Source organism: Uloborus diversus, chromosome 3 (assembly GCF_026930045.1).
Source record: "Uloborus diversus isolate 005 chromosome 3, Udiv.v.3.1, whole genome shotgun sequence".
Classification (NCBI taxonomy): domain Eukaryota; kingdom Metazoa; phylum Arthropoda; class Arachnida; order Araneae; family Uloboridae; genus Uloborus; species Uloborus diversus.
Genome location: NC_072733.1, coordinates 154,095,726 through 154,122,249, shown reverse-complemented (window position 1 = coordinate 154,122,249; position 26,524 = coordinate 154,095,726). Strand labels below are relative to the sequence as shown.

The 26,524-nt window shown below is 32.3% G+C and overlaps 1 protein-coding gene across 1 annotated transcript in view; it reads left to right on the top strand.

The window, feature by feature from the left end:
- The first annotated feature begins 6,513 nt into the window (after window positions 1-6,513).
- The window catches only part of LOC129219000 (programmed cell death protein 4-like), a 53,723-nt gene continuing 33,712 nt past the window's right edge, over window positions 6,514-26,524 (top strand). The window contains exons 1-3 of the mRNA XM_054853319.1: window positions 6,514-6,675; window positions 14,216-14,329; window positions 19,069-19,290. Of these exons, the coding sequence (XP_054709294.1) occupies window positions 6,514-6,675; window positions 14,216-14,329; window positions 19,069-19,290 (498 nt within the window). The remainder of the gene's footprint in view (window positions 6,676-14,215; window positions 14,330-19,068; window positions 19,291-26,524) is intronic.

Genomic DNA, 26,524 nt, shown 5'->3' with positions numbered 1-26,524 from the left:
TCGAAAATAATTTTCTAACCTCCTGAGAGATAAAAAAATCTTTCTCTACTAGCCAAGGGCGCTCATATAGGGGGGCAAGTGGGGGTTCGCCCCCCCCCCTCTCCCCTTAGAAATTAGAACTTTCTTGCTTTGAGTACTTTTTTCATTTTAAAATTGTAACAACATTTCTTCTCCAGTCATTAATGAATAAGTTATTAAAAATTTCAAATTTTAATGACTCGAATCTGTCCTGAAATCGTTCTCCATGGGGAAAATATCCAGTTAAACCATGGGGAAAGTATCTGAGCTCCCTTATTAATTTTACATATGCTAGCTTGCTGCTAGCTGAGCTGATTCGAATAGTTAAAAAATAATTGAAGTAACAAAGTTATGTATGAAAACACTTTTTATATCTTGCTCTTCAAAATCACTCAGGCAACTTCAAAAATTGTGAGGTGCTTAATTTTTCATCATTGAATAATCTAGTCTCATCTGCATCCAGCTCTGTTATTCACTATTCCAGACTGATGAGTCCATAGCAAAGACGAAACTGCAGTCTCTGGATGTGAGAACTGGACTTGTCGGTATATTGTTTGTAATTTGCCTTGCCTCATGCTAAAAATTTTACTCATAATTGAAATATTTTTTTTTCGTTTTTAAAATCCAATCCAGATAATATAGAGCCAACCATACAGAAAAATAATTATCATCAAATCTTGTGTTAATTTCATTCGAAACTGAATCGATTACTTCATACAAAATATTAAAAAAATAATGTTTGACTTCACATTATCATGCAGATTTTTGTCACTTTTTTTTGTTTTTATGCGCCTATTTAAAATTGGCTTAGAGGAAAATTTTTTTTGAAAAGTTTTACGCTTGATTGAAATAGACATCTATGTAAATTTTCAGTTTCAATTGTAGATTGAACTATGGTAGTATAATGCACAGATCAATTGTAGATTGAACTGTGGCTTGAATAGTCCGAAAATTAAGGGTAGCGGACTGAAGATGTTTTGATAGAGTAAAGCATTTTTAAAAAACTTTTCTCAATACAAATTGAATAAAAATTCAAACAAAGTTATACATGCATGCTAAATGACAAAATGAGCTTTTTCACCATTAAAAGAATCGTTTTGCAATAATTCTTCCAGTCGTCAAATCACTGCTTTGAAGTTATCGAGAAATGTTTTTATGGTTTTAACTCTTGAAGACCATCTTGTGTCACTCCGAGATTGCATTATTATAGAGCCCCATAAAATGTATTTGTTAATATGTTTTTTTTTTTTTTCAAATTCAATAATCGCATACGTTTTTAAGAAGTTTCTATGAAAGCATATAATGCATTGAGCAGCTGAAACATGCTTCTAGCAGACGAAAGGATGAACACTCATTAAATATGCACTTCAAAAATGAGCGTAAAAGTGAATGTAAAATACTGTCTGACCACGGATTGTATGGAAAGACAAACTTCCGTTTTACAGCCGGAAATGGACGAATCTATTTTTTTTTTTTTTACGGATGTCAGCTTTTGCAGAAGTAGTCTCATTCAAATGAGCAGAATATGCGCATCAAATTTTTACTTTTCCCCCTTATTCACATAGATTCGTCTTATCTGGACGTTTGAAAATTCAATGCAATCTGTGGTTGGACAGTATCAAGGAATTTTCTTGTGAAAACCTTGCAGCCACACCACTTTGCACGAGTCTCTCATATTGGACATACCATCATTATACTCAGCACACATTTAGCCTATATGAGGAAATGTCTTCTTTAGTTAAAATTAACCATGGTTCTCTATCAATTTTCTATATTCTAAAAAGGCCGAAAAACACTTCATGAATTTTTAAGTCATCATCCAAGTAACGAAAAACACTTTTCCTAGTTTGGGAATGTGTCGAATTTCATCAAAAAGTTACTGAGAATCAGCGAGATTTTTTTTAAATGAACATTGATGTCTAACTTACATAAATTGAATTCACCCATTTTCTATCATTTTATTCAAAAAATTTGGTGGTGCAACCGCCCCCTCTTGAACCCCCTATTTGCCGCCCCTGGTCGGATTGAAAAAGAACTCAATGTTCATATTGGGGGCGAGCAAAATAGAAATTAAGGCTGATTTTTGAAAAAAATTTCGCGAATACAATACTTCCTTTTTTGTAAAAGGAATTTTAAAAAAAAAAAAAGCTCTCTGTTCCCCGTAGTGTGCAACAAGATTTAAAAAAAAAAACTCGCTGCTTTTATTGAATCAAATGCACACAAATATGTGACGTTAAATAACAGCAAAACGTCGGGGGGGGGGGGGGGTTAATAATGAATTAAATTCCTAAATGAAAAAAAAAATAAGCAAAAGCAAGCTCTCACATAGCCATGACGTCATTGCCACGACGTATTGACCATCGTAATTTGAAGATTGCTAAAACTTCGGCTGTGCTTGGAAGTCGTGCCCATGCTCTGCATAAAAAAAATTGTAAAAAAAAAACTATTGCGTATTTTTGAAAACTTTTTTTTGTCTGAAGAGGATAAAATGTTTTTGAAATGAGTTGAAGTAGTTGAATTTTAGAAATGAGGCCTTTATACTTTTTTCGGAATGAGTTTAGAAAAACTAAACCCAGGAAAAAATGAAATAAAGGTTTTTTCAAAAATTCATAAAAAAATACAAAACATCGCTCTATCTGCAAAAAAAAAATTTTTTTCATCATACTTAAAAGTTAAATTTCCTACATTTTAGTACAAAAAATATTTTTCAGGCGCAATTGGTTTGGGGTCTGTGGCCTAAAAAAAACTAAAAATGGCTAACAAAATCATATAAAACATTGAATAACTTTTTTTCTAATTAAAATATCAATGTAAATTATCGCCTATAGCCTTTCTCAACAAATGGACTGTTCAACACAAAAAGAATTGTTGAATTCGAACACGTAGTTCCTGAGATTAGTACGTTCAAACCAAAACTCTTCAGCTTTATATTATTAGTATAGATTCGGCCAAATGACAAGGGAGCATGCCAAGTAAAATCATAAAAAGAAGTTTGCATGTTCAAGTTTTTATTTGCCAACCAAATGTAAAGATTTTGTTTTGCCGGCACTGTATGACCAAAGTTACAAAACTATTCTTCTGGTATTTCTCATGAAATTCGAAAAAAACATCAATTTTAGAAAATGAACAGATACTTTTACATTTGGTTATACAGTCAAACCTCATTATCCCGACACCCGGATTTCACGACACTCCGGATGTCACGTCACTTTTTCAAAGTCCCGAACTTATGCCGTATTATTTTAATATTAAGTGGCGCCGGATTTAACAACAGTTTTTTTAGTGCAACTCCGGTTATGACGACACTTTGAGCTGCCCAGACTGGATCAAATATTTCTTTGCAACTGGAAAATTTTCAGTAAAATAATGAAAACACCTGGAAATGTTTGTTGTTGGAACTTGGGATTCTGATAAGAGATTTGACCAGGCATGACAACACCTCAAGAATGGCAGGGGGCGGCTAGATAAGTTCTAAAAGGTACAGGTTTCAGATTTTGACAAGATGATGGATAATAGAAAGGAATTCAAAGCAGGTGGATTGTAATACTGAACGAGGGAAACAGCAGAAGAAGAGAAAGACCATAGCTACCTGAAGCTGTAGGTGGTCACTACAAACTTCTCCCATGAGAGAAAAAGAGTAAAGAGCTCCTCATTAGATTGAAAAGGGACACACAACTCTAAAGTGGATAAAAGAATTACAAAGGGTTTTTTTCATATTCGAAAGGTAAGGCTTAGCCATCAAAATCTAATCAAATTGCGGGCAAAAGTGGAGAGTCTTGAATTGTTTTCTTTCTTGCTGATAATTTCATGGAAAGGAGGAGTTTAAAAAATGTTATCCAAAAGTTTAGCACACGCTTATTGGAAAGTATTTTAGAATTGGTTAAAAAAAAGTTTTTTTTTTTTAATAATTTTTGTTATATCTACCAATAATTTGAATTTGCATTAGTTTAATCTAATTAAAAACATATATATATAAACACTATTAATTTCTTCATTAAATCTAATTTTGTTAACTTATGTTTAGTTATGAATTTTTAAACTGTTCCGGTTATGACTTCGCTCCGGCTATGACGACACTTTGTTGACAGACCCAAAGGTGTCGTGATAACAAGGTTCGACTGTATAGGGGAGACCGGGGTTAGTTGTTACAATTTTTTTTACGCTAAACTATTTCAATTATTTACACGCGTGAAACTTTAAAATGCATCTTGATTGTTTAACATTCATAACATATTTTTTTAAAAATGATTGCAAGCCACTACTCCAAAATATTTTAAGTTTTTTGACTAGATGTAGATTATAACAACTTACCACACAACGGGGCATATTGTTACAGTATATAGGGTTAGTTGTTACATGAGATACATTTTAGTAATGAAATGAATTTTACACCTTTTCTGGTTTATTCTGTTAAATTTAAAAAATTCTTAACCACGTTAAAAATCCAAAACTTTTTTGGCTTTACAGATTTACTTCGTTAATGACTTATTCTAATAAACTATCATTATCATTGTCCGAATTACAATTTTTACAAGCGTATAATTTATCAAACTTAGAACATCGGTCATGTGCTCATTTGTCACAATTACAACATGGAAGCCGTTTAGTTTTTTTGGATTCTGAGTACGGTTTCGAGCACTCTATGCAGAACCAGTCTTCATCATCTTCATCCGAAGAACATACTGTTTGACACCTTTTTGCTTTTTTTTTTGCTTTTGTGTCTGTTGATTTCTTCTCTTTTGGACACAATTTCCTTTTCACAGATTTTTGTTTCCCAGTTTCGGCTTGCAAAACATTTTTTACTGGTGTATCTGTTGGAGTAACGCTGACCTATGGTTTCCGCTTGCGAACAGTCTTCACTTATGCACTGACTCCAGCGTTGGAGAAAGACCTACATTTGAATAATACATTTTTTATTATTATTATCATTGTTGTAATTATTATTATTTGTTCAACCATTCATATTAACAATAAATTAAATCATAGAATGAAAGAGATCAGAATTATTATTATTATTATTGTCATCCAACTGAGTAATTCCATATCAAATCAACCAATGGTCAAAACGTCATGTCTTTAGATTTTGCTCATTTTTTGTTCCTATGGAGTATTGCCACAACAGAGAAAATATACCAAGTTTTGGATTTTTTCACTCATTTGTTTTCGAGTTATAATATTTTAAAGTTTTGACGAAGTTGAAAATTTTTCCTGACACGTTTTCTTTAAACGACTGTAATTAAAAAACTATTTGACTCAAAGAATTAAAACTGATAGTGTTTCGTTCTGTATTTAATAAGGTTTTATAAAATATATGACATGACCTAGTTCTACCTTTTTCTTTTTTTTAACATTTTCTTTTTAAATTTTAATTTAAAAAAACTCAAAATCGAAATTTTAAATTTTTTCGAAAAAAATTTATGTTATTAAGTCTTATTTTAGCAACATTTATGCAAAATTTCATGATGGCATTATTTTGGTATCATAAGAGAAAAAAAAAATTCTCTTTCAACATCTTTATTCATGTAACAATTCATACTGCTTGATCAGCTGGATCGTCCAAAGAGGGAGGGATGGCAAAGACTGTGCCATTAAGATTTTTAAGGGAATGTTTAAGGGGCGTTTTTCTCTGTAAAGAGGTTTCATCCCTGTGGGGGGGGGGGGAGCTGTACAGTATTTGAGGAGGCGTTATTGGCACCATTTGCTTGTTTCCTTTATGTATATATATATAAATGTTTATTTATACAGGAATATATATATATATATAGATAGATATAGATATAGATATATATATATATATATATATACATATGCAGGTTTTTTTAAATAGCCAAGAATTAAAATTTATTAACTGAAAATATATTAGCCTACTTATCGATGGCAAATAGTCCGTAATCGAAAGTGTTGAAATAATTCAGTAAAACTAAGGTCTCCAATCAACATTTTTTCAATCTTATATTCATGGGTTGATACATTAGAAGGGCTTGACCATCATGAGTCATGCTTCAGCATCTACATCCCTGCTACCCATCCCCTTAGTAGCCACTCCCACTCATCAGCTGCCTGCTGTAACGAACCCTTAGGCTTTCTCCTGGTGTAATATGAAACCTGTCTGCTTTCTCCCACTACAGAGGCATTGAAATCTTCAGTACTTTGTATGTTCTTGGACAGTGCACATTCCTGCGTGCAGTGCACAAAGCACTGCTTGCTTTCTTTGAGAAATTTTTTTCCAAGTTTTATTGTTATTTTAATGTTAAATTTATGCATATTTTTGTGGTTAAGAGCCAACTTTCAGTTGAAGATGGATAAACAATGGAGCATATTTTGCTGCAATCCATTTAAAAAGGAAGGACATTAGGTGAAAAAAGATCTAAGAACTGCAAGCTTGTGGATGACAACACTAACATATGGCATTGAAGAAGGAATGAAAATTTGTATTGCTTGTCACATACAATTAAGTAAGCAAAAACATTCTTTAGACCTGAAATTGATGATGTTATGAGTGAGTTCAGCAAAGATCCAAATCCAGGCTCTAGTACAGAGGATCCCGAGTTCATGAGCCCTCATAATGGGGATGTACAGTTTGAAGAAATTGTGGGCTATATTGCTTGTGCCTATGACAGCAAATCTTGGATAGGATATGTAATTTCAAAAGATCAGGTAGAAGAAATCCAGGTTTCTTTCCTTCATCCTAGCGAACCATCATCATCATTCATTTATCCAAGAAAAGCAGACATTTTGACCATTCCTAAAAATTTTGTTTTGTGCAAATTACATCCTGTCCCTGCTACAAGCAGAACATACCAAGTCTTGAAAGAGGAGATGGCAAAAGCAAATGAAATCTTACATAAGAAGAAAGTATATCTATACTTAGGATTTACAAATTGAGTTCTATAGTAGCAAAGTGAGTTACACACATCTCTAACTGCTTCTTAATGGGCTTAAAAAAATATTAAATTTTATATTGGAGCTTTTAAATTATATATAAATAAAACTTAAATTTGCTTTTAAAATATGGCTAAAAAGCTTCAGTAATTTTTAAATTGAAGTTTTCAAATTTAAATAAAATTTAGATTTTTTATTCAATAATAAATATTTTTTCACCAAAAAAATTGTTTGAACTTGTTAATATGCTTGCAATACTGCCAAGTACTTGTTTTTCTATGCAATAGTCCCGGTTCAAACTTTAACTACTTTTCATTAGAACAAATGTTTTTTACAAATAAAATTAAAGCAACTGTTTGAAAGAAAATTTTTTTTTCCTCCATGATACCACAAAAATGCCATCATGAAATTTTGAATTTATGTTGCTTAAAGAAGACTGAGTACCCTGTTTTTTTTTTCCCCCAAGAAAATTAAATTTTGATTTTTAATTTTTACAAAATAAATTTAAAAAAAAAATTTTTTTTTTTGAAGCTAGGTTTGTTATTTTTTTTTAAAAGCTCCTAAAATACTGAACAAAACAGCACAAGTTTTAACCTTTTAAGTCAATTAGTTCTTTGATAATAGCCTTTTAAAGATTACTAACAATATAAAATTTATAATGCTTCCAGAGTTAAAAAAATTTATAACTTTGGAAAGAATTGTTGAAAAAATTTGAAACTTCAGATTTGTCATCATGGAGGTGTGTATCATAGACAGATAAAAAAATCGTTACATTCTAAAACATTGACCTTAAAAATTTATTTTTTATTGGTTGATTTGACATGGAATGACCCATTAAAGCACTGTTGAAAGAGAAAAAAAAAATTTCTGCATGATACCAAAAGAATGCCATCTTGAAGTTTTGAATAAATGTTGCTAACAAAAGGCTAAGTAAGATATATTTTTTTAAAGAAAATTAAAAATTTCGATTTTGAATTTTTACAAATTAAAAAAAACTTTTTTATTAAAAAAAGTTATAAAAAAAATTTTTTTTTAGCAACTGGGCTTTGTTATATATTTTTGAAAACCTTATAAAAGACTGAACAAAACAGCACCAATTGTAAACTTCTAAGTCAAATAGTACTCTAAAAATAGCCCTGTTAAGATTTTAATCAATGCAAAATTTCGGATTCCTCCAAAATTTAAAAAATGCATAACTTTGCAAAGAATTGTTGAAAAAATTTGAAACTTCAGTTTTTTCATCCTGGAGGTAAGTATAATAAACAGACAAAAAATCATAACAATCCAAAACATTGACCTTCAAAATTTATTTTTTATTGGTTGACTCAACTACAGTATTTTATATGAATTAAATCATGCAATAAAATAGATCAGAAATGCTACTGACCACCACTAGCATTTTTCATCGTACTGTAGAATCTCTCTAGTGTCATGAAGTTCATCGGCTGCCTTTCGTAATGAACTCCCTGCAATTACTTTTTTAGTGACATCCAGGTATGTTTCTCTAGGTGTTTTGCCCCTGTCTGTCTTGTTTTTATAGTCCCCCGCCATATCAGATTTAAAAAGAAAACATAATATTAAATTAAAACTTGCATGGGGCAAGTTGTTACTTGTAACAACTAACCCCATCAAAATTGTAACAACTTGCCCCATACGACGCCACTTTAGTTCTTGGCACATATTCAGGGCCGGACTGGGTGGTCAAAAGGGCGCGGGAAAGCCGAGTTGAAGGGCGCCGGTTTTGCCTCCATAATATCTAAGGACTTAAGATATAGTGCGGACATTTTAAGGGGATAAAAAAAATCATTGAGAAGTAAACAAAGCCCTTTTTTTGTTACAGAAAATGTCCAAAAGAGAAGTTACATTTTTTGCAAGTTCAAAAATAGTAGGAGAGACCCCCCCCCCCCCCCAAGAGTGTTGGCACACCCCCTTAAATATTACTGATTACACCCTAGAACGGGACCCTCCCTAAAAAAAGAGGAAAGACCCCCAAAATACCCCTTGAAAATTTGAAGAACGCTGGGGGGGGGGGATATTTTCTAGTTTCCAAGAATGAGAAGTTTTGCTAAGTGTTTCTTAATAGGCACTTCTTCCGAAAATTCATTGCTTGTTCTTTTCTTCTGGAAATGTATCATTCATTAGTTCAATATCATTAGGAGACAACATCTCTTGCCGTGATACATTTTTTGTGTTGTCGATTGAATATTTTTCACTCGTATCTGCTGTCGTTTTAAAACATGATGCTGTCATTTTGTCACATAAATTTGTCGATTCTTTAAACTGACGAGCTTTTTTCTCCGTGCGATCAATATATATTCATGTCCAAGGTTTTGTTTTTTTTTCGTATTTTTCCTGCAAATCATATGTTAGTTGGTTACTTTCGACAAAATGCTTCTGCAGTTCAAAATTAAAAAGAGATGTACATCACATTTGAAACTGTCCGTTTTCAAAGACTGTTAATTTTTTTTTTCACTTTAATTAATGTGCTAAAGTTTAAAACTCAAAAAGAATAAATCAAAAATATCATTTCATTATAGCATTGTTAAAAATCTTTGCAACTCTGCATGGTGATTTTTTAAAGCATTTAAAGTTATGCAATTATTTTGAGAAGAGGAGCTATTGGTAATGAATATCATGGGTTATGAGGTTAAATAGGTCATTACTAGTTTCTATAAATGTACTTTGAAAAGAAAAATGGTATGTTTTTGGATGAATAGTAATACAAGAAAGGCATGAAGGAAAACATGATTTTATAAATTGGGTAATCAAGAAATATTATAATTTATCAAAAATGAAAATTAATAAAGAGCAATTAAGATGAAGAATTTAGTGCGGATATAACATGGAAAATGACACTAGTGATTAATTAGTTTCAGCTCTTAAGAAAAACCGAATTATACTTACTCATTTGTTCTGTACTTAAAGTATAATATTATTTTTGTGCATCTCAAACGTCAAATTTGATACGAATTATATATTTGTAATGAAATCGGCTTATTTATGCTATACAGTAACTGCTACCATAAAAAATGTTTTTTGCTCAATATTTGCAATACATCATTTTATAAATCAAACATAAGTAATATTTAGAGTCTTTGAAGTCTATTTTTAAAGTCTGTTTTTTTTTCCAGTGAGATATTTATTTATTTATTTATTATTAGTATGATTATTAACATGATAATGTCATAGCAAATATCTTGAGTCCAAGTTACAAGAAAATACAACCAATCGATCTCTTAACTCATCGAGTGCACCTGATTGCCTCTTTGCAATACGTAATAAATAATATCATTTTGATAACACTGCAACTATTGGGAAAAGCATGAAAATTAAATTATTTGAGAAATCATGTTTTATGAATGGATATACATTTAAAAATGCTATTATTGTTTATGACCATTATAAGAAATAAATAAATTAATAAAACTTTTGCAAGAAAACTCAACGATTTCAATTTAAAAGAAGAACAAATAAATTTCTTGATCATCTTGTCTAATTTTCCCCTTGCCTTCTTTTTTTTCATTTAAGAATTCCTTAATTTTTTCGAAGTAAAATTAAAATTACAAGTTTTTTGTTCCGCAGGGTAAGTAAACAGGAGAGTATTTCGTGATGATATCCCCCCCCCCCATTCTTAGAACAGGATCTAATTTCTGAAAATTCGTTTCAGAAATTCTCGCTATCCCAAGTGTTATATTTTAAAAGTACATAATAGCAAACGAACATTTTAAAAATGTTTCCACTCATTTTTATGGCATTGCTGTCTTAAAGTTTCGAAAACTTTTTGAGGGTAAAATTTTGTTTAGAAAACTGACGTGAACAAGAAAGAGTTGTCATGAAATAAACCAATCGTATTAAAAAGAGAGCAAAAATGAAAAAAAAATTCAGGGACAGGCTTGATCTTAATCTGTTTTACTATTTAAAATAATAGTTTTCAATTGATAACATAAGTCACTTAGATTTTATCTTTCAACTTATCTAAGTAGGTGGTTTTTTTTAACTATATGTATTGTGGAAAATTTTACAATATCATTTATTTGTCATTTCGCAGCTCATAGATGATATTACAGTTCTTTTACGAATCATAGATCGTAATTCTATAATTTAAGATTATACATGAAGGAAAATATTTTCGCAATAAAAAGAAAATTAAAACTGAAACGAGTTACCTACTGTTGAAAAGATCCTTGACTTGATGTATCCAATTTTGTTGCAGCTTCAAAATCACTTGTTTACTAACTCTATAATCTGATCCAAATGACTCATCGATTCATGTAAATAACAGCAATTGGACCTCTGTCGTCTAACTGGATAAAATTTATGATAGTTGTCCTTCCTTGTTCAGCAGAAATCCGTTCCCACGAAACCCCAAGCATCGCAAATCCTTACCCATAAAACGCATCTTAAAAGGCGTCATTCAAAGCCATAAAACCATTAAAGTCCACATGTATGCTCCTTTTATGCTACTTATCATAAGATAGTTAGTCAAAAGCTCTTGTACAGTACAAGAATGCTGCGAAAGACCTTCATAAAATGCTTTAATGGTTAGAATCTTAAGCTTTTATTATGTGAAAGAAAAAATGCCCTTTATTTTTTAGGCAATCAAGGGCGCCCACATGCAAAATTTAAAGGGGGGGAGGCTCAATAATTTTCCCCATGGTTTAGAAGAATATTATCCCCACGAAAACCGATTTCAGTTCAGATTAGAGATATTAAAATTTGATATTTGTTATAACATATTCATTAATGTCTGGAAAAGAAATTTTTATACACATTTTTGCAAACAAAAAAGCACAAAAAGCAAGGAAGTTCTCATTTCTGGGGCAAGGGGGGCAATATAACATAGGGGCATGGGGGCTAGAACCCCCACTTGCCCCCTATATGGGCGCCCTTGTAGGCAATATACTCTCCTAATATGTGTATAAGTAACTGCAGATGGAAAACGAATAAGGTTTTCGATATTTCTCGCATTAGATTTCTAATATAGTCTTTAGTGACTCTTATTAATATTTGTAATACTAGTAGCGTACCTAGCATGGGTGACACTCTGAGCGGTAATTTGAGATATCCCCCCCCCCTTTAAAATGAAAAAAAAAAGTTCTTAGGTTCTATGTAAATATAAAAATCTTAAAATTTTCAGAAACAACTGCATTTGTGAAAAACAAAGTGTTTTCAGTGGAATAATATACAGAAGAAAAATAAAAACTATGACTGCTTTTTATGTAGCTTGCCCCAGACGCATGTGGGCGTCGAGAGATCAAAAAAATAAGGGGGTCTATCTGAAATTGTAGGCCCCGTAATTACTTGAAACGTATCGCACACACAGGGAAAGATAATGGGTTTTCAGTTTGTTGGTACAAGAGGTCACTACTATCTATGCCTAAGTATTGACAATATGAACCTAATTCTGAGTATAGTAGTATTAATTCCATGATGTTTGGGGGGGGGGGAATACTGGGATTCGGGCGGTCCCACCCCCTGGAAAATTTTCAAATTAGTACTCTTGAAAATGCATTTCAGCTTCGTATTTTTGAAAAACTTGCAATTACACTTTAGGTGTCACCCCCCAGACAGGTCACACCCGGGGCGGACAGCTCCCCCCCCCCCTTCGCGCTCCTTAGCGACGCCACTAGTAATACCTTTGCGTTTTACTTATTTCCGACATCGTTATGCATTCCTTCTTCAAACTCAAATTTCGTTTTGATTATAATGATTTGTATTGTTTCATTGATGCAAAATTTATTAGTAATAACCTTTACATAGGAGGGGAGGGGGGTATCGAGCTTCATATATGAGGGAAAAACACAGATTAAACTATTTTCCAAAATGATACAGCTAAATGAAGGCAGCATAAAATGCAATAATATAACAATTTTATGCAGAAATTCAAATATAAATATTTTTACGGTAGTACTACAGCTTACACCAAGGGCAACAGCCCCCCCCCCCCCCCCAAGGGCAATGATGATCTCCCTCAAAATGCTACGCAGCGCCCTCTCCTCCGAACACGTAACCTTTAACATGAGATTTAAAATATCTAAAGCGATCCCCTAAAAATTTCAATGCCAAAGGTTATACCATGACCCCCTTCCTTTATGCACACCTCTGGCTAAAAACACTAATGCAGTGAAGGAATTAAATCCAGTTACAAAAACTGGAATATGTTTTGAACACAAAGCTTGCCAACGGCAAAGAACTTTATGATTTTAATTGACAAAACTTAGTTTAAAATCGAAACATGTTTTATCTTCAAAACTGTTCGGCATCTTTATTGTTTAGTCCAGTAATTCTCCAAATGTGCACCGAAAAGCCGTGTAGTCCTCCTAGGACCCCTTCGAAATTTTACTATTTTTTTCTCAACTAATTTGGACTTATTATTTGTGAAACTTTTTTCCATTGTTTGCAGAACCTCTGCAGGATAAATAAGGGCTATTCAATGCAGATACAAGACTATAATCTTACTTGCTTCTATTTCCCTCATGATCGTTATCAGAACAGGAAGTCATGCCAGCTATCCGCTCTGACAGCAACTTAAGTACAGTTAGTAAAACCATTCTTGACCATAGATATGTGTGCTGTCACTTTCACCCTCACATCCCTTTTTTATTAAGGAAACACCATGGGTCCGCTTTTGTCCTCAGAACTGAACCTTGAAGCAAAAGATAAGTCACGAACGGGAGCAGACCGTTTACAAAACTAGGGGGGACTAATTGCCTTTATAAGGGTATTAAAAAGGAACGTTTATATAAAGAAGAAGACCGCTGCTTTTGCATGTGAAAATATTCACACGCAAAATCACTTCTTGATTCTACATAATTTATTTCCATATTGCTAAAACATTGTTTTGGAAAATAAGAAAACAACAGGAGGGCGCCTTTCGAGAGGGCGCACCGGGAACTGTCCCGGTTAAGTCTATGGCCAGTCCGGGCCTGCACATATTACTGGTATTATATCTTCGTACAAAACTTTTAAATATGTTAGCACTTACCTAAAAATGTAGGCTTTCAGGTGGTATAGAAATAAATTCGTTATCTGCAACAGCTTTGTCACAAATAGAAAAATAACAGCTGAAAGAAAAATTACTTCCAGACTCAAAAAATCGTTTTCCTTGAGCACTCTCCATGTTACTGACTGCAAGCTCTCCAGTGATGGTCAGGGAATGCAAATAGGTGAGTGCTATCGTCTACGTCAAGGAAAGTCAGTTTCTCCAGGAGGTTAATTTTAAATTCGAATGTAACAACTTACCCCATGTAACAATTAACCCCAGTCTTCCCTAGTGTATTTGGCAATGACTTTAATTCTGTACCATGTATTCTAGGACAACTGTGAATTTGAAGAAATTGTGCCTGAGTTAACAATTGAAGATTTGGAGAAAACTGTGGATCCTTTGATTCATGAATATTTTGAACATGGTGACACTCAAGAAGTAGTAGTAAGTTCTATGGTTCATTTTAATAAGCATGTAAATGTTTCAAAATAATTAAACAATTTATGAAAGTGATATGCAATAATGTAGACTAATAATGTATACGATAAATAATAAGATTATATTTATTTGTAAAAATTATTACTGTAACTCATAGCCAGACTAGCGTTAAGTCAAAAATTCCAATTTTCTGTTTATTAATGTATTGTATTCCGCATCAAAACATAATTGTAAAAAAATTCCTTTGTAATTTTTTTACCAGTGTTAAAAGAACGCGCGTTTCATCCTTTTCATGTGCCAGACAAATGTTTTCCCTTTCTCCTGTAAAGTAACGATTATGTGACAGGTTGTTCTAGCACTGGAGGTACAGAATTGTAAATGTACTCGTGAAGACAAACTAATATGTGTGAAATGAATTTAGCGTGCTTTTTAACACTGAGGCTGTTTTGCTTAATATGCAAATCAATTTTTCTACTAGTTTCTTATTCAAGGGAGGGGGCATTGGGATGATCGCCCCCCCCCCCCAATAAGTAATGAAGGTTTTCTGGGAGAAAACCACTAAGTCTCTCCTTCCCAAATCATCTACAATTTTATTTTTTGTACTTAAATTCCAAAACTTTTCCAGCAGGAGGGATCCGAAACCCCCTGCTTGTATTATGGAAGATTGCCTAAAATTTTGCGTTTTGGAGCTTCAATCTCAAAACATTAGGAAGGAGCAGTTCTTGATTCCCGTCCGTTCTCCTAACGTTACTGTAGATGGTCTACACTAGCATTTTAAAGACTCCAATTTTGAAAGATTTCCCGTGTAGGCTTCCGATCGTCTAAAATTTTGATTTTGAAACTTCAATCTCGAAACATTTTTGTTGAAAGTACCGAAAACCATTCCTTCCCCTAACGGCCTTTTAAGATGGCTTGCAATTACGTTTTTACGATTTTAATTTTGAAAAAATTTCTGGAAAAATTCCCTAAAAGTCTTTCCCTGCCCCCTAATACAGGATTCGTACACCCTTGAAAAGTGCTTGAAAACCTTGAAAAAGTTTCTTAGTGCTTGAATTGTTTCAAAAACCACCGCATTGTGCTTAAAACTTTTTTAAAAATATTTCACCAATGCAATTTTCTGAACACGTGTTCGATATGCAACATCGCGAAAAATTGCTTCCATGTTTGAGACTTCAATCCTTTTCCATCTTTTATTATTTTTTTTACAATTGAAAGTTATTTTGACTTGTTACCTTAGATTAGCTTATTTTTTGTTTAATTTGAATAATTAGCCATGGAATTATTTCGGAAACCATGACAACATTGAACTTACTCGGATTTCGCGGAAAACTGCTCTTGTGTTTGAAATTTCAATCTCTGCATTTGCTATCATTTAAATATTTTGGTTAATCGAATGTTATTTTCGCACATGCTACCTTAGATTAGCGTATTGTGTGTTTAATTTTAGTGAAAACTAAATAAATTTATTTTATGGGAAATACACAAATGTTGAACTTACTCGGACGTAGCGGAAAATTGCTTCTCGTGTTTGAAATTCCAATCTTTTTGCATCTTGCAAATATTTAAATATTTTGACTAATTGGATGTTATTTTCACACATGCAACCTTAGAGTAGCATATTTCGTGTTTAATTTTAGTAATAAATAAATAAATTTATTTTATGGGAAGCATGCCAACAATTTGCCGAAAATTTGGCTCCCTTGTTTGAGATTTCAATCCTTTTGCATCTTTAAAACTTTGGCAATTAAAAATTAGTTTAACACGTGGTACATCAGCTTGTTCTATTCTATTTTTAATTACTGAAATTGATTGCTTTTGTTTTGTTTAAATATGTACTTGTTTAATTTTGCATATTTGATTTTACTTATCATTAGCTGATTTTCAGTTGTAACAGATTTTTGATTTTTTTTCTTAATTTTAACAATTGAGCCCCTAACATTTTATCTTAAAGTTTCTATTTTAAATATTAATTTGAATTATAATTTTATTAAGTTGAATTATAATTTTATAAAGTTGAATTTATAAATACATCACACACATTTTCTTTGTCTTTTAAAATAATTAAGGTATGTAACAGAGGTGATTGTGTTTGGGTTATTCCCTGGAAATCCAGTAGTTTTTGTTATGTTTTTATCTCCCAACTTCCGATTTTCCCCCTTTATCTCAAAGGTTCAAAAATACTACTTTAGTAGGGTTGTAAACAGCTTACCGGGAGAGGTTGTAATCAGCAAAGGAGTAGATAGCTTAAGGCAGGTCATTGATCTTCAATGGGGTCTAATAAAATGACTAGGACCAGCCTAGCTAAGCACAGTGCCTGTTGCTGGTCATTTTTTTATATTTTAGGCGCGATATTTTGACTTAATAAACTATTTGAGCATAAGAAATGAGTTGTTTGTATGTGAAAAGTAATTGTTGTACATATGTATATTTAAGTAATAGGGCTTTTAGTTTTAAAAATTACCCCCCCCCCCCCCTATTTGCTCTTTGAAACTTTCAGGTGATTTTTCATGGTTTCACAATCACACCTGGATATTATTGTCTTTCTAAACTTTAATTCTAATTTCAACAATAACCCATTTTTTCCCAAAAATATAACTACTACTGTCATAATGTATGTCAACTTGTGAATCTTTTCCAATTTGGAAGTATGGCTGTATGAATCGGAACTTACATATTTATTGACTATATCAGGGTATCACTTTTTGAGCAGCTTTATCAAATTTTGAGGTGTGGGGGGGACTGAACTGGGGACTTTCATAATTTTTTTTCCTTAGCAATTTTTAAATTAACTTCAGGACAGTTAAAATATCTTATATTGGCTTAACGACTAATACAACTGATTTGCATACTGATAAATAATTTACAAACTTCTAATATTTTAGAACGTAATAGTGTAACCAAAAATTACCTTCTGGGTCATAACTGCCCTTATATAGGTATTAACCAAATTATTAATATTGGAAATTTATCAAAGTGCCTCTTGTTGTAAAAAATGCAATTTTGTTTTCATTTATTTTTTATATTATTGCTCATTATTATATTTTTGCAATAAATGAAATCTGGGTACAATAATTTTAGAACGAATTTATTATATTGCCTTGAAAAAAACAAATTTTTTTTTTCTTGAAAAGTGCTTGAATTGTTTTTCCCATGAAAGGTATGAACCCAACGTGGAATATCATCTAAAATTATGAAACTTAAATTTTGTTTTGCTGGGGGAAGTTCGTGCACAGCATAACTCAGGAAGAATTGTGTTCCAGTTATTCACTGGAATCCTGATATTTATCGTTATGCTTTTGTGTCCACAAATCTGATCAAATCCCCCCCCTCCCCCCCGCTCTAAATTTTCAGCGATTATGTCCATAAATATTAATAACGTTCATCATGTAGGCCAGTTAAAAAGTAACTTTTTATTTTTTTTACTTTAATAAATACTTTCATTTGCCATTTTTTTTTTTTTTCTTTTTGAAAAATGATCTCTTTGCAGCGGATATGAGTATTGTATTTCTCTATTTTTTTATGCTAACTACGTTTTGTTAATTAGCAGATAAATTAAAGTTATTTTTATTTTCATTCAAATCATAAACAAACTTTTCAAGCAAAATTTGGTGCTCTTTATGAGTTTCAAATAGTTAATGGTTAGTTGCTGGTTCAATTTTCTTTTTGCTTCAATCGTCAGTTAGTTATTAGTAATGCTTATCATAGCCCCTTAATCTGCAATTCTAAAATAATTTCATCGAGATAAATTCTTCTATCTACCAATTTTATACTTAGGATTTCATGATTTTGAAAATTAGTCTCTTGGCATCCTTTATTTGAATCAGATTTTTCCCATTTGTGATGTTTATTGCCTTTTGTTAAAGGTGAACTTGTAAAATTTCTTTTATGTCTGTTGAAATCATAAAACTGAGAAGATTTAAACGATTTTGTGCTGTTTAAGAGTGTCAAATTTCAAAAAGCTAAATGCTTAGTTTTATTTCTGTTTATATTTTAAATTTTTTAATGTATGCATAACATCTCTTATTACTTCTGTATTAATAAGTAGGAAATCTTAGGCTAACCGTTGGGAAAATAAAGATCTTGTAGGTTAAACCAGGACATGCTGTATGAATAATTGTACTTTTTAATAATAAGGATGGCTAACTTTAAAAATCTTCCCCAACCCCAATTCTCTTTATAATTTCAGGTACTTTTTCATGAACTTGCAATCACCCCTGCCATCCTTTCCTTGGTGTTACCAAAAGTGGCCTACAATCATTTTTAAAGACTTCCTTTTCAAAAAATGTCTTAGTGGAAGATGCTTGAAATTTTTTCTTCCCTAATGTAAACAAAATCCACCTCCACCCAATAAAGAGCATGAGCCACCCCTCCCCCTCCAATCAATTTAATATTTGATTTTGTGGCATTCTTTGGTGATGATTTATAATGAGCATTAATACTAATCTAATGTTGGTGTACCTTATGGAATATTTTAATTTGTGTCTTAGACTGCTGAATAAAAATCTGCTACCGGACTCGTGGCCTACTTTAGTTGTGGGCTTGATATCACAACAATAAATTAAAAGAACAATAATAGTCAATAAAAGAATACTGGTCACATATTTTTCATGTTCCCTTAGGGTGTCACGTTATCGAGGTTCCATTGTACATTCAAATTTATTTTGAAACAAATTTTTGCTTGAAAAAAAAGATTTAAAAAAACTTTTTTAATGTTTTACTAAATACACTGTAATAAATTCATGCAGGTTTGCCTAGAAGAATTAAATCTGGGTAAACTGAGACCACAAATAGTCTCTATGGCTATTACCCTAGCAATGGAACGTAAACCTTCTCAACGGGAAATGACTTCTGTGTTACTATCTGATATGTATGGACAAATACTTCTGCAAGAAGATATAGCTTTAGGATTTGATCAACTTCTGCAAAACCTGTCTGACCTGGTTTTGGATACACCTGATGCACCAACAGTAAGTTTTTTTTATGTTGCAGTTAGTCTTTACGTATTTACAAAAAAAAAAATTTAAACAATGGAAGTTTAAAAATAAAAACCAAAGAAATGAAGGTTGTCAAAAACCAAATTTGTTTACAGAGTCTACATATGTTTATTTTTTTCAGCATAATTGACAAGTTTAAGCACATATCATAACTTAGAACTAGATTTTGAATACCCTCACCCTATTCATAGAACTTTGCCACCTGCTACAATGATGCAACCCTTTCACATTTCCATCATTGTTGTAGTTGATGCCACTAAGATGATGGTTGAGATGGCAGAAAAGGTGGAAATTGCGCAGAGCAAGATTTAGGCTGTGTGTGTGTTTCGATTCCCAGCCAAAACAGTCCAAAAAAGCTCAGGTTTGAACTGTGGTGTTAGCACTTGCATTATCATGGAGAGTGTCTGTGAGCAATTATCATGGGAGCAAACAGATTTCTTGCCAACAAAAAACATGTCACTGTCTGTAACTCGCACAGGACAGGCTATTCAATAATCTTGAATATTTTAAAGACTCAGAACCAGTGGTTGGAAGTAGCACGATACAAGTAGTGACGCTACTGTAGTAGCTATATTTTTTAGTAGTTTGTAGTGTAGCGCACTACTTTTGAAAAAAAGTAGCGAGTAGTTCGATACAAAAAAATAGTAGTTTGTAGCGATTTCCAGAAACTACTTTTAAAAAAGGTTTCAAAAAAAAAAGAAACTGGGTTTCAAACGAATCCAACTGGTGCAAGTTTTAAGCGAGTAAAGGTTGTACCAATCAGAATCGTAAGACTGAAAAATACGAGCTGACCTCAGGCATATTATTTTGATGCCGTACGTTCTTTCTGTTGGACACAATTAATTTGTTTGGCATTGAAATGTTCACATTTCCCCAATATTCGCCTTGAATAGAGCATGCATAGAAAGAAAAGAATAAGCGATAATTGTCAATTTAAGCCGTTTATGCTTTTTGCCCTGTTTGGCTGACAACAAATATTACAGTATTATGAAAATGTATGATAACGGAAATTTTTCCGTTTCATGCAAACTTTGCCCGTCAAGCTTTCGGTATCAATGTCATCCACATATACAGTCAAATATCACCTTACTCGAGGGATGCATTACTCGCATTGGTTTTGAAAAAGCTGTGCTACTGAATAAAAATACTGTTAGGATGCACATGATCAATGGGAGAGAATAGAATAAAATGAAACAGTACGGTACATATAGTATGTATCAATAATAAAATGCAGCACTACTGTACAATAGATGCCGTAATTATATTCAACGCATTTTTAGTTGTTGAAGCATTTCGAAAATCTTTACATTCTTATAGTTGTCAGAAACCTTCTATTTTTTCTTTGATTTTCAAACTTTAAATAAACAGCCCACTTATGTGAAATTATGTTTCATCAACATCATATTTAGAATGAAAAAGATGCAGAGTGGCGATTTGTGCGTTAACAAAGCAATGTTTTGACTAGTACGATGAGAGGAACTTCTGCTTTCAGTGATGTTAAAGAAAGAGTTCATTCAAGATACTAATATTTAGTACCCAATAAAGAAGGCAGTACTTAGGCCCTGCAATTCAGTTCAGAAAAGTTTTATGTTGCAGGAGAGGAATTTGCGTTAGCTCCAAAATTCCTTCTTCGAGAAAAACTCACTATATACAGGGGTCTGGCCAGAGGATATTTGGGTCCGTTAACGGACCCTTCACAAAAATCCGATCAACCAAAACGGACCTTTCACAAAATCCCGATCAAACAAAACGGACCTTTCACAAAATCCCGATCAAACAAAACGGACCCTTCACAAAATTCTGATAAACAAGATCGGATCTGTCACAAATTCTTTATTGAAAGAGCAAATCTGAAAGCAAAATAACGCATATTTCTGTGTATAAACCGATAATTTTTGGAACCTTTTTTTAAGTCAAATTAGAGAAATCAGCTAATAGAAAATCGGCTAATTTTGAAAAAAAAAAAAAATCGGCACTCTTGCGATGCTTTTGCAAGCGATAAATAATTGCTACTGCCAAATAAATATAATGGTTGTTTGTTTTATCACAGCTAATTAGCGGCGGTGTTGTAAACTTTTCTGAAAAGGCATTGGTAAGGCATTGGTAAGCACTTTTCTCCGCTCATGATTTAATAAACAATAATAATATATATCTGCGAAATGAACTTAGAACTGCAAAGGAATAGTAAGGATGAGGAAAAAATATGATCGCTTCAGATAGGGTTACCAACTTCAAAATTACCACCACTTACAGGGGTCTGGCCAGAGGATATTTGGGTCCGTTAACGGACCCTTCTCAAAAATCCGATCAACCAAAACGGACCTTTCACAAAATCCCGGTCAAACAAAACGGACCTTTCACAAAATCCCGATCAAACAAAACGGACCCTTCACAAAATTCTGATAAACAAGATCGGATCTTTCACAAATTGTTTATTGAAAGAGCAAATCAGAAAGCAAAATAACGCATATTTCTGTGTATAAACCGATAATTTTTTGAACCTTTTTTTAAGTCAAATTAGAAGGATCAAAATCGGCTAATTTTGAAAAAAAAAAAAAAAAAAATCGGCACTCTTGCGATGCTCCTGCAAGCGATAAATAATTGCTACTGCCAAATAAATATAATGGTTGTTTGTTTTATCACAGCTAATTAGCAGCGGTGTTGTAAACTTTTCTGAAAAGGAATTGGTAAGCACTTTTCTCCTCGCTCATGATTTAATAAACAATAATAATATATATCTGCGAAATGAACTTAGAACTGCAAAGGGATAGTAAGGGTGAGGAAAAAATATGATCGCTTCAGATAGGGTTACCAACTTCAAAACTGTCACCACTTAGCGGCTGGCGATGAACCTTTATAATGACATGATTAGAAAATATTCTCATCATTTTGTCGGCTTGTCAGTATTTGCGTTTTTACGGGTGCGATGCGATGTTTAATTGTTATTTTGGGAGAAAATTATATGGGTTTTGATTTTTGGATGCTAACATGGATGATTAACTTTAAACAAACCCTTTTAATTACCGTTTTTTTTTCTTTAGATGTCTACATTTTGAAAAATGCAATCTTTTAACATCCGATATGAGAATCATATTTTGTTCTTTTTTCAAGCTAACTTCGCTTTATTAGGATGCAAATAAATGAAAAGTCTCTTTATTTCTGTTAGAACTCTCATTTCAAATTTGTAAAGCAAAATTCCATTTTCTGTTATGAGTCAAAAATTAAAATGATGAATAGATGGTTTATTTTATTTCATTTATTTATTTATTTTTTTTTTTGCATCAACTGTGTCCACAGATATTAATGAACTGTTTATCATAGGTCTCTAAAATGCAATTTTAAAATAATTTTATCAAAAATATTTTTTTACAAGTCGTTTTTATACTTTTGATGCCTTCACTTTGAGAATTGCGATTTCTTTGCATCCGCTATGGGAATCCGATTTTTCGAATTTTTGATGATTATTACGCTTTGTAAAGAGGTAAACAATTAAAATATCCTTTTATTTTTGTTAAAATCACGGAATTTATAAGTTTTAAACGAAATTCTGTGCTTTTTAAGAGTGTCTTGGGTCAAAAAATTAAATGCTGAACCCCCTATTCTGAACTTTATGTTATTTACTTATTTTTTTGTTACAATTATTTTAAATGCTGTACAGAAATATTTCTAGTATAATTTGACATAATGTAGAAGGGTAGATAAATATTGATACTTGAGAGGGCGATGCTCCCCCCCCCCCCCGGGCCAAATATTGGAAAAACACTCCAGAATGATTTTCTCGACATAGAAGAGGAAAACACTTAACTTTAAGTTGAATTGATGCAGTTCGTGCCATCTCTAAATTCTAAAATTTCGTTTTAACATTTTTTTTTTTTTCTGCGAAGTTATTTGATTTTTCACAAAATTAATTCATTTTTCACAAAATTATTTGATTTTTCACAAAAAACGGACCCTGTGAAAAATCCTGGACAGACCCCTGATATAGCCATTTTGCGTTTTTCAAATCGCGTTGCTGTGAGACAGTGTTGCCAGATATGGGGAAATTTCCCCATTTTGAGGAAATCTGGTGCTCTCTGGAGAAATTTTGGAGAAATGGGTTTTGAGGGGAATTCTTTGGGGAAAAATTTTTTTCTTGGGGAAAACCTGGGGAAAAAAAAAATTTTGTATTTAAATTCGAGTCTTGACATCAGTAGTTACATTGTTGGTATCAAACAGCGTTGGTTTAGCTTTGCTCAACTTGATGGAATTCGCATTTCGCATTATGTGGAATATTATGCTACGGAATTCGCATTAATAGTTCTGCGTGAGTAACTAGTTGATACGTGAAACAGGCAAAAAAAAAAAGTGTGATGAAGAATGTTCTTGGATTACAAAATGGACAAATCTTGGATATACAAAAATCATAATTTAAATGCACATACAGAAGCGGAGTAGTAAATGAGAGTAGAAAAAAAATATTTGACTTTTTCTTATCTCTCGGTCAGGCGCTTGTATTTATGACTAGTGGCACCCGCAGGGCTTTGCCCGTAGTAGAAAATTAAAAGGTATTTTGGTTCCCCTGTATATTTACAAATAATGAATGATGAATTTCTCACCAATTGGCTTGCCCACGTTACGGTTCCACATTATGATAACTTGGTAATTTAGTCGTCCATCTTATGATAATTTTGCTCGGGAAAATGTTCTTAAAATTGGAATAGAAAAAGAACAAAATCTAATTTTCGAAAAATCACTTAAAGGTGCACACCCCCATGCTACAAACTAATTCTTTGCTAAATTTCATGAAAATCGGTCAAACGGTCTAGGTGCTATGCATGTCACAGAGATCCGGACAGAGAAACTTTCAACTGTAGTATTAGTAAAGATTTAAAAAAAGATGCAGATCAAGAAGACAAAAAAAAAAGCGAAAATGGGAAGAAAAGAAAAAGTTGGGGAATTTTATAAGAAAATTTGGCTATTTGGGGAGAAAAAAAAATTTCAAGTGACAAAAATGTCGGGAAGTCAATTCATTTTATGAAAATATTCGTGGAAAAATTATTTTTGCATTTGGGGAATTTTGATAGAAAACATCACTTTTTGGGGAAGAGTTGGGAAGGGAATTGGGGAAATCTGGGTTTGACCATCTGGCAACACTGCTGTGAGGGTCCACTGCAGTTTAAAATTGCATATAGAAGTAAAGTAAACATTCTTAGTTATGTTTCATATTTTGGATATTAATATTTGCTTTTTAATGCTAGTACCATATTTCTTTATTTTTCACTGATTGAGTTTTGACATAGTAACATAATAAAAATCAATTATTACATTTTGTAATTTTTTGAGGTTATTCGGTAAAATTGAATAATGTTTTTATTTCATTTTATCAGTGGCGTAAGAAAGGAGATGATGTCCATACCGGTAACTTGAAGCTCAAAATCAGTCTCCTACAAATTATAAGTTTCTATAAAATCAACTCCCATAATGGAAATTAAAAGTTTTTCTCTTTTGTTTAAAATATGTTTTTCTTCATCTAAATCTACTTTATGTACATGTATGCCTGTGTAAAATTTAAATCAAATAAGGCCTGCATCTATTTACATTTTCAAGTAGCCTAGTTGTACTTCTTGAATTAAATATTCACTGTCAGGAAAGAATTAAAAATTTGAAGGTTGAATTCTTTCAACTTTTAAATCCAACTTTTAACTTCTATTTCTTGTAGCGAATATTCGTAAAAATTGTGAAAAGAATTATTGGAATGGCAAATTGATTCAGTAAAGTTAAGGAAGAATAAATAATACTTAGTAATATATTCCATGTTCAAAATGAGCCAATTTATTAATCTAAACCATTTTTTTTTTCGTTCTATTCTGAAACAGTGTGTTTGTGTATACTTTTTATTTATTTTTTTTAAAGTAGCAAAGTAGCGACTACTTTTAAAAAATAGTTTGTAGTTGCTACATTTTTAAAAAGTAGTTGTAATTCGCTACAAAAAAAAATGTAGTTTTTCCAACCACTGCTCAGAACATATTGCCTGTTGAGCCGCAACTGAGCACAGTTGTCCTCAGCTGGGACATGTCAGAAGCACTTGTTGTGTTGTGCAGGCCATCTCTTTGTGTATACAACATATCAGGCCTTACTTTGAAAACACACCTTTTATATGATTTTTTTTTTTTTTTTTTTGTATAGTTCATAAAATAAAAAGTTTCAATATTGCTGGTTTTTAAAGAATTGAGTTCTTCGATCCTGTTCAATATGTTGTGGGATACTTTTTTTACTTCATTAACCCCATCTTGAAGTTTTTAACTGCATTGAAACTGAAGATACTCCTGCAGTTTTATGCAGAATTTTTGAGCCACACCTTATCTTCAGAAAATACAGTATGTTAAATAATTCAAACATTCTTTTGCTAATGATGTCATTGTTTGAATTTGTTTTCTATTTGTATATCTACACTGTAATCAATAAGTTCTCATACGTTTTCAACTTTTTGCATTAATTAAAGTCATTCATTTAGCATAGCTTGACCTTAGAGAGATGGTGGATGAACTGGAAGCTGAAACAGTGATCTCTCACTTATACACGTTTTTCATTTATCCATGATTTTCTCATTTGCCCGGCCAGCGATATAGGAAAACAATGTCAACTATATGAAACCGAAAATGTACCTTTCACTTATATGCGATAAAAAAAATTAAGTTTAAGTTAAATTATCTATCCACACTTTGCGTATCAGAAGATTTGTACCCTTCTTTTTCTTTCTCTTAGAATGCATTCATACACCCTTAGTCTATTGTTCGGATTCTTTCAAGAACGTGTTCTTTTTTGCACATCTAGAGAAAAGAACTAATCATACACAAAAGGATTAACGTCACTAAAAGTCGTGGCCAAGCAGTATTCTAAGAAGAGCTTCCGCATCCTCGAAGACGGTGGCGGATCTCGACCCTTCCCAAGGGTGGAGCTGAAATCAAAAATTTAAAAACATCATTTACCCCATACATTTTAACGATTCTGAAATAAAAGGAAATCATTTTATATTCAAATAAAGAGTATATATAAATACAGACCCCCCCCCCCCCCCTATACTAATCAAAAAATGAACTATTTGTAACATTAAGACAAATTTTTCACAGAAAGTCTGCATTTCATCTTATCACAGAATAATTTTATAATGTCTATTGAAAGATTCCTCTCCTTGTGAACATGCCCCAAGGCTAAACCGTTCAATCAG